Source organism: Geotrypetes seraphini, chromosome 9 (assembly GCF_902459505.1).
Source record: "Geotrypetes seraphini chromosome 9, aGeoSer1.1, whole genome shotgun sequence".
Lineage (NCBI taxonomy): Eukaryota > Metazoa > Chordata > Amphibia > Gymnophiona > Dermophiidae > Geotrypetes > Geotrypetes seraphini.
In genome coordinates, this window is record NC_047092.1 from 36,405,792 (window position 1) to 36,417,995 (window position 12,204).

General features: G+C 38.7%; 1 protein-coding gene across 6 annotated transcripts in view; it reads left to right on the forward strand.

Moving 5' to 3' along the window:
- Positions 1-12,204, forward strand: part of KIF21A (kinesin family member 21A) — a 230,741-nt gene that overhangs the window by 149,566 nt on the left and 68,971 nt on the right. For 4 of the 6 annotated variants that reach the window (XM_033959317.1, XM_033959319.1, XM_033959321.1 and 1 more), the window contains exons 23-24: positions 6,358-6,378; positions 12,120-12,180. In XM_033959317.1, coding sequence (XP_033815208.1) covers positions 6,358-6,378; positions 12,120-12,180 — 82 coding nt within the window. The remainder of the gene's footprint in view (positions 1-6,357; positions 6,379-12,119; positions 12,181-12,204) is intronic. The other 2 variants (XM_033959318.1, XM_033959320.1) reach the window with 1 other exon arrangement.

Genomic DNA, 12,204 nt, shown 5'->3' on the forward strand with positions numbered 1-12,204 from the left:
GATACATAATGAAAATATATCAGGTACTATGGCAGATTCTGTAATTATTGTCTTACCAAAACCAAACAGGGATCCTACATTGGTTTCAAACTACAGGCCCATATCATTGTTGAATGTAGATGAAAAATTGCTTGCTAAAGTATTAGCATTAAGATTGGCAAAAGCTCTTCCTTTTATTATAGATGTACACCAAACAGGATTCGTTGCTAAAAGACATTCCTCACATAATACCAGACTGGCACTTCATTCTTTAAACTTAGCGAAAACTATGAATGAACCAGCTTTCTTAATATCGTTAGATGCAGAGAAAGCATTTGATAGAGTGGAGTGGAAATTTATGTATCAAGCTTTAAAATGGTTTGGAATAGGTCCCTTTTTTATTAAAATGATTCAAACATTGTATAGCTCTCCTGGAGCAAGATTAAATATAAATAATAACATTTCAGAAAGATTTAACTTGTTACGGGGGGTTAGACAAGGTTGTCCTTTATCTCCCTTACTTTTTGATATTGTTCTTGAACCCTTATTAATTGCAATAAATCAAACTAAGGGAATAAAGGGGATCACATTTTCAAATTGGGAATATAAATTATCTGCATATGCAGATGATATTCTTTTATATTTGAGGAAACCGGAAGATACCATTCCATGTTTATTAAATTTATTAGATAAATTTGGTAAATTTTCTGGATACAAAATAAATTGGGAAAAATCTGAAGTTCTTCCAATTAATGTCCATTGTACCAAAGGATTATTTGATTCATATTCATTCCAATGGAAAGAGGAAGGAATAAAATATTTAGGAATTGTTATTAAAAATACAATTGATGATACAGTAACAGAAAATGAAAAAATTTTATTAAAAAAAATAACAGAAATGTGCGAGCAATGGAATCCTTTACATCTTTCATGGTGGGGAAGAGTTCAAACAATAAAAATGATGATCTTACCTGTGGTTTGTTATCAAATGAGTATGATTCCGATATTTTTTCAGGGGTCATTTTATAAAAAATTAAATAGAATACTTACAAAATTTGTTTGGTTTGGGAAAAGGCCAAGAATCGCTTTAGCAACATTACAAAAAACAATTAGAGAGGGAGGGGTAAATTTTCCAAATTTTTATAGGTATCATCAAGCCTATATTTTAAGACAGGGTATGTATTGGATCCTCCCAGACCTCATGGAGAATGTACCAGACTGGTTATATTTAGAATGGCGACTCCTGTTTCCATTATATCCGGAACATCTTATAAGTATAACAATGCCCAAGAGATATAAAGATCACAGAATTTTATTAGATACATGGAAAACAATAAGATTTATTAGTAATATTACAACAGATCCAATAACTAAATCGTTACATCAATCCATTTGGGTAAACTCCAGGATCAAAATTGGTGGATTCAAAATAATATGGAAGCAATGGATAATTGCAGGTATACGGTCTTTAAATGATGTTATAGTAAATGGATCCATGCTTAGTTTTTCACAATTGCAACAAAAATTTGGATTGAACATAACACAATATTTTAAATGGATGCAATTGAAGCAAGCCATCCAGGAAGGGTTCCCTGAATGGAAAAATCTTAATACTCAATATAGTTTGCAAATCCTTTGCTTTCAGGCAGATTTTTTGGGACACCAAGCCGCAAAATGGTATAAATTATTATATGGATTTTTAAATAAAAAAAAAAGAACAGGACTTAGGGACATTTGGAGTATTGAGATAGGACAGACAATTTCTGCAACTCAATGGCAAAAATTTTGGTCCTGGAGAATACATACTACAATGTCAGCATCTATGAGTCAAACATGGTTATTTTTATTACATAGAGTTTTATGGACCCCTACTCGGTTACAAAAAATAGATAGTTCTAAATCTAATAGATGCTGGCATTGTAAGGTAGAAATTGGGACATTAGATCATTTAATCTATTTTTGTCCCTGTATAAATGCCTTTTGGAAAACAATTTGGCCCCAAATTAATATATTATTAGAAAATCATGTTGGACTTACATATGACACAATTTTATTTGGAACAGCAATGAGAACACAGAGTCCAATATCAGCAAACAATAATAAACTTTTATTGATATTAACAGGGGTCGCCATACAACAAATTACTCAAAACTGGAAAGATCATACAAAATTAAATTTCACTTTTTGGTGGAATTCTATTTGCCATATATATAAGATGGAAAAAGCAATAGCGTTACAACATGGTTATATTAAAAAATTTAATAAAATCTGGGGACCATTGGCTCTTTTTTCTAAAGATCAGATATCATAGCACAATGATAGATCATATAATAGGGGTTAGGGTGGGTACAATATTATAATAACAGATGATATATAATTTATTGCAAAAGGGGTTTTTATATATGTTTGTATTAAAATATATATTGATGGATATTCAAGTGTATATTGAAAATTATATGTATTATATATTTATCACTTGATGTAAGAAATTTAAAATGAATAAAGAACTTTTAAAAAAAAAGAGACAATAGTACAATAGATGATCCAAAGTCCCAGCTTCAAGACGACAATGCCAGCATCTATTTGACTTTGAACTATCTAACTTATGCAAACAAACTGGGGTTCAAAATGCTCTATGTAATAAGAAAAACCACGTTTGTCTAATAGATGCAGACATTGTACCTCTCAACCTCCAAGTCCAGATTTGTGGCCATTGACACGCAGTAAACCACATTCAAAATAACATACTCTACAGGAAACCTTAGAAGGAACCCCCCTGGCTAAGATATACAGCTAATAATATCCATCAAGCATACCCTCAAGCTCAAACTGCAGGAGACATGTAGGAAAAATTTCTAGAAAGTGGAGCAAAAACCTCAGTTGGGCTTCATTGATTGAAAGAAAACTCCACTTTAATCTGAATTGAAGGGCCACAGTTTTAGCACAGGGAGGAAACATTTAACATCTTCAAAACTGCAGACACATTTCACAGGAAAGCAAACGGGATGCTGGGAATTATTTAAAAAGCAATGGTTAACAAGACTAAGAATGTTATAATGCCTCACCTGGAGTATTGCATTCAATTCTGGTCTTATCTCAAGAAAGATTTAGTGACACTGGAAAAGGTTCAGAGAAGAGCAACCAAGATGATAAAGGGGATGGTTCTCCTATCGTATGAGGAAAGACTAAAAAGGTTAGGGCTCTTCAGCTTTGAAAAGAGATGGCTGAGGGGAGATATGATTGAAGTCTACAAAATCCTGAGTGGAATAGAATGGGTACAAATGGATCGATTTTTCACTCCGTCAAAAATTACAAAGACTAGGGGACACTTGATGAAATTACAGGGAAATACTTTTAAAACCAATAGGAAATATTTGTTCATTCAGAGAATATTTAAGCTCTGGAACACGTTGCCAGAGGTTGTGGTAAGAGTACATAGCATAGCTGGTTTTAAGAAAGGTTTGGACAATTTCTTGGAGGAAAAGTCCATAATCTGTTATTGAGAGAGACATGGGAGTAGCCACTGCTTGCCCTGGATCGGTAGGGAATGTTGCTACTCTTTGGGTTTTGGCCAGGTACTAGTGACCTAGATTGGCTACCATGAGAACGGGCTACTGGGCTTGATGGATCCTTGGTCTGCCCCATTAAAGCTATTCTTATGTTCCAGGATCTTCTTTATCTGTAGTCCGACGAAGACACCAGCTTTGACCTTTGCCTCAGACAGATTTTTGGAAGATGTCTTGAAGGTATTTGAAGGCTGCTGACTCCTTATCTAGAACTCTGACAAATTGTTTTTAGACCCAATTTGATGTGCAATGGTAGCATCAGCACCTTACGGGAGTCCACAAGTGGTTCCCATTTGACATTGTTTCGCCCTACAGAGAACTCAATCTGCTGTGGCCAGTCCCACCTTTGGTAGTGCACCTTTGTATTCCTGCTGTCCCAAAGGCAAAGATAACAGGGTAACTTGGTAAAACCACCCTGGAGACCCATTAGGAATGCCATAATTTGAAGTCCCTGATGACCTCCCAGTTGCACACATCATACTTCAAGGTGCCTAGTAAGGTCTTGATGCTGTTGTAATCTGCTTTGAGGTGCACTGAGTGAGCCAGTGGAAGAGACAGGTACTTGTTCCTGTTATGGAGCAACATGGCTTTGATGCTCCTGTATGCGCACTGGCAAGTTAAATGCAAAGCATTGTTAAAGAAAGCTAAAAAAGAATATGAAGATAAACATGCCAAAGAGGCAAAACCTCATAGTAACAATTTTTTTTTTAGGTACATCAGAAGCAGAAAACCTTTGAGGGAATCTGTGGTACGGTATTCAGAGTTACTTAAATGAGCTAGAGAAGCTCTGGCCTGCTCTAATAATTTGTTGCTGCCCAATTGCTGATATTCAGCAGCCCTAAACTGAGTAGTGCTGCTGAATATTGCTTCTGAATGGCCCCCCAAAAAGTGGGCAGGTCAGGGGTAAGCGAGGGGGTGAATGCCAGTGATGTTCAGCTGAGGCCTGCATAAACTAAGTGATTTAAACAAGGTAGGCCTAGGGAGAGAGACTTTGAGAGGAGTTACTGCCTTGGAGGAAGCATTGGTTGGGGAAAAAGGCACTTGTAGGTGGAAGAGTGGGTTGGCCATTAAGATGTCCTTTTGGGTTGAGGTGGCACAAAGGGAGCCCCTCTTGTCTCTTGTACTTTTCCAGTGTCCTAATGCAGTTTGATAGCATCTCTTTAAGATATTTAATTGGAAATTTCTTTTATCAGTTGATCAGAGATTAGAACCCTGGGAGAAAGAATCTTTGGTACTGATTTTATTTTTTTTCTCTTCAGAAGTCATCTGAAGATTTTGAATCTTGATGTGGACAGATTTTTTATTAGAAAGGAATGAAGTCATGGTAGATCTGAGAGAAGTTAGAAAGATAGGGTCTGAAGGTGGTGTTAATTTAAAAAAAAATGAGAGGAGTTTACCATAAATTTTTTTTTTAAATCTTTATTCATTTTCATATCTTACATCAAGTGTAAAATAATTATCACAAAAAAATGTTAACAAATCACTTGACAATCTTACTTATAATCCTTAAAGTATAAAAGAAACCTTCCCCCCCTTAACAATAAATCAGTTAGCAAATATCATATTTCCAAATCCCACCCCACCTATCTCTTATATAATAACAAGGTATTTAAGGTGTCTGATCATTAGAATATGTAATCAATGGCCCCAAATCTTTTTAAAATTATGATAATTCCTTTGCTGTATAGCAAGCAACCTCTCCATTTTATAAATATGACAGACTGAAATCCACCAAAAAGTATAATTAAGTTTAGTATAATCTTTCCAATTTCCAGTAATATGTTGCATGGCGACCCCCGTCAGTATCAATAATAGTTTGTTATTATTTGCTGAAATCAGACTCTTAAATCTCATAGATGTACCAAATAATATAGTGTCATATGAAAGTGCAACATTATTGTCTAATAATGTATTAATTTGGGACCAAATTAACTTCCAAAAGGCATTTATATAGGGACAGAAAAAAAATTAAATGATCTAAAGTCCCAGCTTCTAAACTACAATGCCAGCATCTATTGGACCTAGAGCTATCCAACTTCTGTAAGCGAACTGGGGTCCAAAAAGCTCTATGCAACAAAAAAAGCCAGGTCTGTCTCATAGATGCTGACCTTGTAGTTCTTATTCTCCAAGACCAAAAACGTGGCCATTGAGAGGCAGAAATTTGATGCCCAATCTCAATGTTACAAATATCCCTAAGACCAGTTTTCTGTTTTTTATTCAAATATCCATACAACAATTTATACCACCATAAAATTATACCACGAGGCATCGACTTACTAGTTGATTATCGTGTGACCCAAACAGTATTATTTTTGCTTAAAAAACAATATAAATATATATGCCTCCAGTAAGCTACATAAATGAAATGTGCTCTCTGACATTAAAAAAGTGCATTTTCATAATTTCCACAAAAGCTAACAAGATGTCACTTCCTGCTTTATACCCCTCCTTCCCCTCCCCCACCCACCATTTAAGGCAACTAAAACTATACATGAAAAACTGCAACACATGAAACTCCTGGTGTAAGCCACAAAATCAAAGGCCCAGGCAAGCAGGTATTTTCTGAAAATAAGATTCATAGTTGTTTTATGCCCTAAGAGACACTGGCAGCTTGTTCCACATCCCAGGGATGGTGATCATTGAAATGTCACATGGAGGGATTGTAAATCCGTATACAGCATCTATTCCTTTTTGTGTAAGGTAAAATGTAAAATACAGTAGTGTACCAATGTGGGGATTTGTTGAGTGAACTGGATCCTTTTTGATTGGAGTGTTGCTTTTTTTTTTTCCTTGTTGCTGGTAATTTACACAGATCTAGATAGCGTACCACTGGGTAAGTATGTTTAGCTGTATGTGCATTGGGCTGCTGCATGAGCTACTAATTGTTCATATACACTAACTATCATATGTCTTAAGTATTTTGAAAATGTAAACAGCATGCATGCCCTATTCCATAAATATTACCAAAAACTTACAAACCCTTTATTCACCTTAAGTAGACTTCTTAAAAGCAGTCATTAACATTCAGATGTGAATGTAGCCAGCATTTTATTTAATCCATTCCTTCTAATTCTTCATTAGTTGAAGCATCTATAGCACAGTGCTTATGCCTCAGTTTTATAGTTTTATTTCATCATATCTAATATGCAAAATAGCTATCAAAGATGGAACTGGAATTAATTCATGATGAGAACTTTTTTGCAGCTGTCTGCTTCCTAGTTTCAGCTGATGCCCTTTGTAAAACTTGACTGAATGTTTTTGAAACAACTGCTTATATGTATTTATCTCAACGAAAAAACCACTCTAGATAATGCTTATAAATTATGCAATGGAGATGGTATAATTAGGTCTACAAAAATTTTTATGCTCAGAATCATGGAGGGGTAACTGGGGAGAACCCCAGAGAGTACCACCTCACCGCCCAATCATCGCATGTGAAAAGGTAGACAGCAGATTATATCATGTCTTGTAAAGATGTAAACTGTAAGAAGCCCATAAGGGCTACAAAGTTCTTTTTAAAAAATTGTGCGTCTGGTTATTTGAAAGAACTCAGCAAACTTATCTTTTAGCTTGCAGGTTCCTGCAATACGGTTCCGCGAATACGGTTTTTCATGGGGGAGACTGGAGAGGCAGGAGAGAGCAGCCGGAGCACCAGCGAGTGAAGGAAATCACTCGCTGTATGCTCCGACCGCCTCTTCCTGCACTAAAGTCAGACCTTACCAATCAGAGCTGCTTTGACTTGCAGACAACAGTACAGACCCCCCCCCCCCCCAGAGATCACTGACCAACACACCCCACCACCACCACTGCCATAAAAATCAGAATTAAAACAAACATAACCTGCCTTCAGAATATCAGCACTTGGCATAGGAAAGCCTAGTAGAGCTGCACAGAAGTGGCCTAAGTAGTCTGGGGGGTGGGCTAGCGAACCATAGAGAGGAGGACCCAGGCCCAAAAGCCACTCTAACTACTGCATTCATGGTAGAAAATGTAAGTCCACCATTGGGGTCCACCATAAGGCTATTGGGATTGTAGACAGGTGGGTATAGTAGGTTTTGGGGGGCTCACCATGACCTGCAAATGAGTTGTGCGATGTTTATGTGGCACTCTTTTTGTGGAGTTCACAGCAGTGCGCTGTAAGGTGCCCCACTGCTCCATTGCCATGTCTGGGTGGCCAGTCCATCACTTTGCAGGCCTCTCCCATGTCCAAAAGGTCTTGTTCTAAGTGTTTGGAACTTGGGATGATTTTTTTGGATGAGAATATAGTTAAAGATAAATGTACTAGCAGTCTGTATCAAACAACTGGATGTAGAAATAGATGTTTTTCTGAAAAAAAATTAATTGGGGCATAGTTTTTGAGAATGGACTTTGGATGCTGCCAACTTTGAGCGACTAGTGCTTTAGGCCAAAAACGGACTTAGACGTTTGTTTTGATTATGCCCCTCCACGTGTTCAGGAAGAGGAGAGCCAAAAAAGGTTCCAGGAAAAGAAAGAATGGGGTCAAAAAGTAAGCAGTTAACACTAATATTCAAGGCTATCTGATTGATCTACCATTTATTTTTAGGACTATGTTCAATGATCTTACTGAAACAGATTGGCAAGCTGAAAATCTGACATGAAAATGTCATTTATTTTTTTTTTTTTGAAGTCATGTTCCATACTGCAGTGGTTGACATTTTTTTATAATTGTGGTACTGTCAACAAAAGATCCAGTCATGTCATTACAGAAAGATAAGTAGTTTAATCTGCCCTAGCATGTTTATATGAACATCCTTGTTGTACATATTTTATTGGACTGAAAAGTAGAAAATATGAACATTATTTGAATGTAAGCCTCTTTTCAGGGCAGATGAGTTGTGATGGTGTGTATGTCCCATCACGTGAGAGGGATTTTCTCTCTCTCTAATGGTGCTATTATACCAGTGGACTGCAGAGGGCACTGTTTCATTGAGGGGGCACTTAGGCTATCTTTGTAGCGCTAACCTGTTAGAACAGATCCTGTCTGAGAAAGAGGGATGGACGCAGGAGGGAGGAGTATATCTTTTCAAGAGGTCTGAGAGGAGAGGTCCCCTGGGAGAGGTGCCTCGGTGAGAGCAGAGGTCCAGAGGCAAGAGATCTCTAGGAGAGAGTCTGAGGTTGAGGTCCTGGAAGGAGGGTAGTGGCCTTGGAATTTTGGTTTCCCTTGCTTGGATGAATGGAAGTCATGAGAAGTGAGCTAAGACAGGACAAGTTGTACTTTGGATATAAGAATCCTGTTTGAAATCTGGAGGGAACCAGATTTGTGGTTATGAAACCTGCAAGAAGCTATACATATTGAGAGTCTAAAAGGTCTGCAAAAAGCCAGACCTGTGTTGGAGAATCTTGCAAGTAGATATGTATTGAAGGTTTGAGGACGGTGAAAAGTTTGCCTCAACTAAGAGATAATGTTCTTTATTTCTGTGCCAGAGAAGTGATAAGCCTCACTATTTGGTTAATAAGGTTTTGTTGTACTTTGTATTATTTGTCTGGCTGTGGTTTATGAAGGCCTTGCTCCCACACCGCTCATGCACACTATCACATGAGTACTTATCATTGTGTGATGGTTATAACTATTGTACAATAGGAATTCAATAGTAGCTCAACAAGAACAGGCTCTCTACAATGCTCCAGAAGTACAGTGGCTCTTGGAAAGCCATGTTCCCAGAGCATTACATGACATGGTTGTAATATATTTATTTATCTGCAACATTTAGTGAGATCAGGGTGGTAAAGGACCTATATTTTCTAGTAGCTTTGTTAATGGTGCAGATTCCTATAAAAGTCTCTTTATTTTAAAATCTGTGATATGTGAATGTCAGTCACAGATGTTTTCTTTTCAAAATATTGTTGTTTACTCTTAAATGGAAATGGATAAGCAAAAATTGTGTAAAAAATGAAAACTCCCTGCCATAAAATGGAGTTTAAAAATATGGACCGATACCCAAGAGCAATTACCTGGTCACCTGCTGCTTGAAAACACATAAATGCTCTTTTTTTATAGTTCACAACATATGTGGGTTGTTAGATCACTAAATGGTTATATGCTAGTATTATCTATAATATTTATGGGCTGGGTTAGAGGTAGAGTGAGGGCAGAACAAAAATTTATCTGAATAATGGTGATTCTGTAGCAAAGAAATAGGATTCTGTACCATAGCTATTGCTTTCCATTACTCGCAAATCTGTAGAAAGGTGTCACTCAAAAACTCTGAATTCATCTCCTGTAGTGGAGAACAGCGCCTACTTCAGTTTTCCTTTTGCAAGCGAACTCAGAAGGTATGCTCTGCTCTGCTTTCTTTTTCTTATTTTGGGGTATTTTTTGCCATCTGTTCTCAATTCGTGGCTTCAGTGCTCGGAAGTCCCCTTCTTGGGCTTACTTTGCCAGGGAAAGGATGCAGCTCTGCGTGGGCAGATTGCTGCTCCCAAGCCAGTCTCTTGGAGTACCTGTGGAGCCAGCCTGCTTTGTGTCCCTTGAGGGGAGCTAGGAGTCCGTTCTCCTGAGAACTTTCTGGCCAGCTGATTTATCAGAGGCTTGAGCGCAGGCTGTGGGGCTCCTGTGTAACAACCCTGTTGGTATCAGGGAGCCGGCTATCAAGTCGTTCTCCCCCCCCCCCGATGCATTGTGTGTATTTTCGGGGGTGGAGGTCTATGGTCAGGGGTTGCCCAACCAGCAGTAACAAGATCTCCAGCATGTTCCTGGCATGTTCTGAGGCAGAAATCCTTTCCCTGCAGGCAGGCTGTTGACAAGCTGAAAAGCACCAGAAGTTACAGTGAGTACTCCTATTATTCCCATATAGGGAAAATGAGGGGGGGGTGTCTGATAAAACCCCTCTTCGATGATTTTTTATTTTTCAGTTAAGCTCCCATGGGCCATTATTGGTGCAGATTTTCTGACAACGACAATCTTGGATTTTTAGCAATTTCTTTTCAAAGTGATTTTCTTCCTCAAAACCCCTCGTTTTATCTAGGGATCATATGCAATGGATGCCTCAGGCCAGTCTAGCACTAATTCCTGCATTTTTTTTGTTCAGATTTACTGACTGAGGAGCTGCTGTATTCCACATACTGTGGGGCATGGGAGGAAGGGGTGGGAGCTTTAGGCATTTTTTTGACCCAAAATTAACGACACTGTCTTATTTTCGGGGAAACACAGTAGTTGAACTTAGTAGGTTGGTTCCTAGCTTCCTATGTGCTAAATTTGTTTTTCATTGTTCATTGTTGTTCCAGTGCAATAGGCGAGTCATTCTAGATATGTGGATTTATCTCCCAATGGCATGTGGCCTACATTGTAAGTAGACGTAGACACAGCCGCTGAGCTTATCACGGCAAGGGATCTCTCTGCCGTGATAAGTTTAGCGGCTATGGCCGCCTGTTCCCCCCTAACGATCACAGCAAGAGGGATGCCCAATCCTTCCTGCCCCGGGACCCCGACCCCCAGTAGATCGCCAGCAAGAAGGATGCCCAGTCCTTTCTGCCGGACACCCCCCCTGCTGGGACCGCCCCTCCAGGGGGTGCGGGAGAGGGTACGGGGGTATCCAGTAGGAGTGATTGGGCATTCCTCCTGCCACTATCGTTAGGGGGTGGGGTTGCTGGGCAGGAGGGATTGGCCATCCCTTCTGCCGCAATCATTAGGGGGTGGTGTTGATAGACAGGAGAGACTGGGCATCCCTCCTGCCACGATCATTCCGGGGAGGGGATGGACGACTGTGGTCGTGGCAGCTAAACTTATCACGGCAGGGAGATCCCTTGCCGTTAAAAAGCTCATGCTGTGATAAGATCAGCGGCAACCCGATTCTCTAACCGGCATCTGTAACATGGACGTCAGTTAGAGAATCAGGTTCTTTTTTAGGCAGGCATAGGTGCGATTCTGTATAGGACGCCCGTGTGCTCTGAGACTGGGTGTCCTATACAGAATCCGGACCCTAATGTCTATTAATGTCTGGAAGAGGTTCTGTTGCAAAGATTAAAATGATAAGTTAGCTATTTTTGCCATTATGATAGACCAGTTATTAGTAACTTATTAGCAATTTATCTGTACATATGGACATTGTGGAAAAATAAAAATGAAATAAATTGAGATCAATGACGACGGCAGCCAAGTGAGGGTTGGTTATGTTACCCTAATGGCATTCTGACGATCCTCTTAGATGAAGGTGTTGCTACATTTTCCTTTTATCTGGGAAGTTTATGTGTTGGTACATAATTGGAGATTTTAGAAGCCAAACTATTACCAGTTGTGAGCATTTTATAAAGAGACACAGGTGCCTATATCTCTTTAAAAAGTAGGGCCAAAATAAGTACCTTCTTGCCTGTTAAACCTAGGCACCCTATTTATAAAATTGTCTTCCATGTGTGCACATTGCCCTAGCAGATCACAATATGTATACTTGTTCAGTAAGTTATTGTTCTTAGCTTTCATCAGTGATTGTTAAATGAAAAGTATTTATATATGTACAACAGTGTATTAACAAATATTTCCTATATAGAAAAGGTAGAAAACAATTGTAGAAATCCCGCAGTGTTTGAAGTAGCTAATATTTGCTTTCAATATTTTAGAAAATATGGAGCCTACGAGTGATGAGGAAGGATCTGTGCACAGCCCTGGAACAGAGGGCAGGTAAGTTAATTGGACACATGCTAC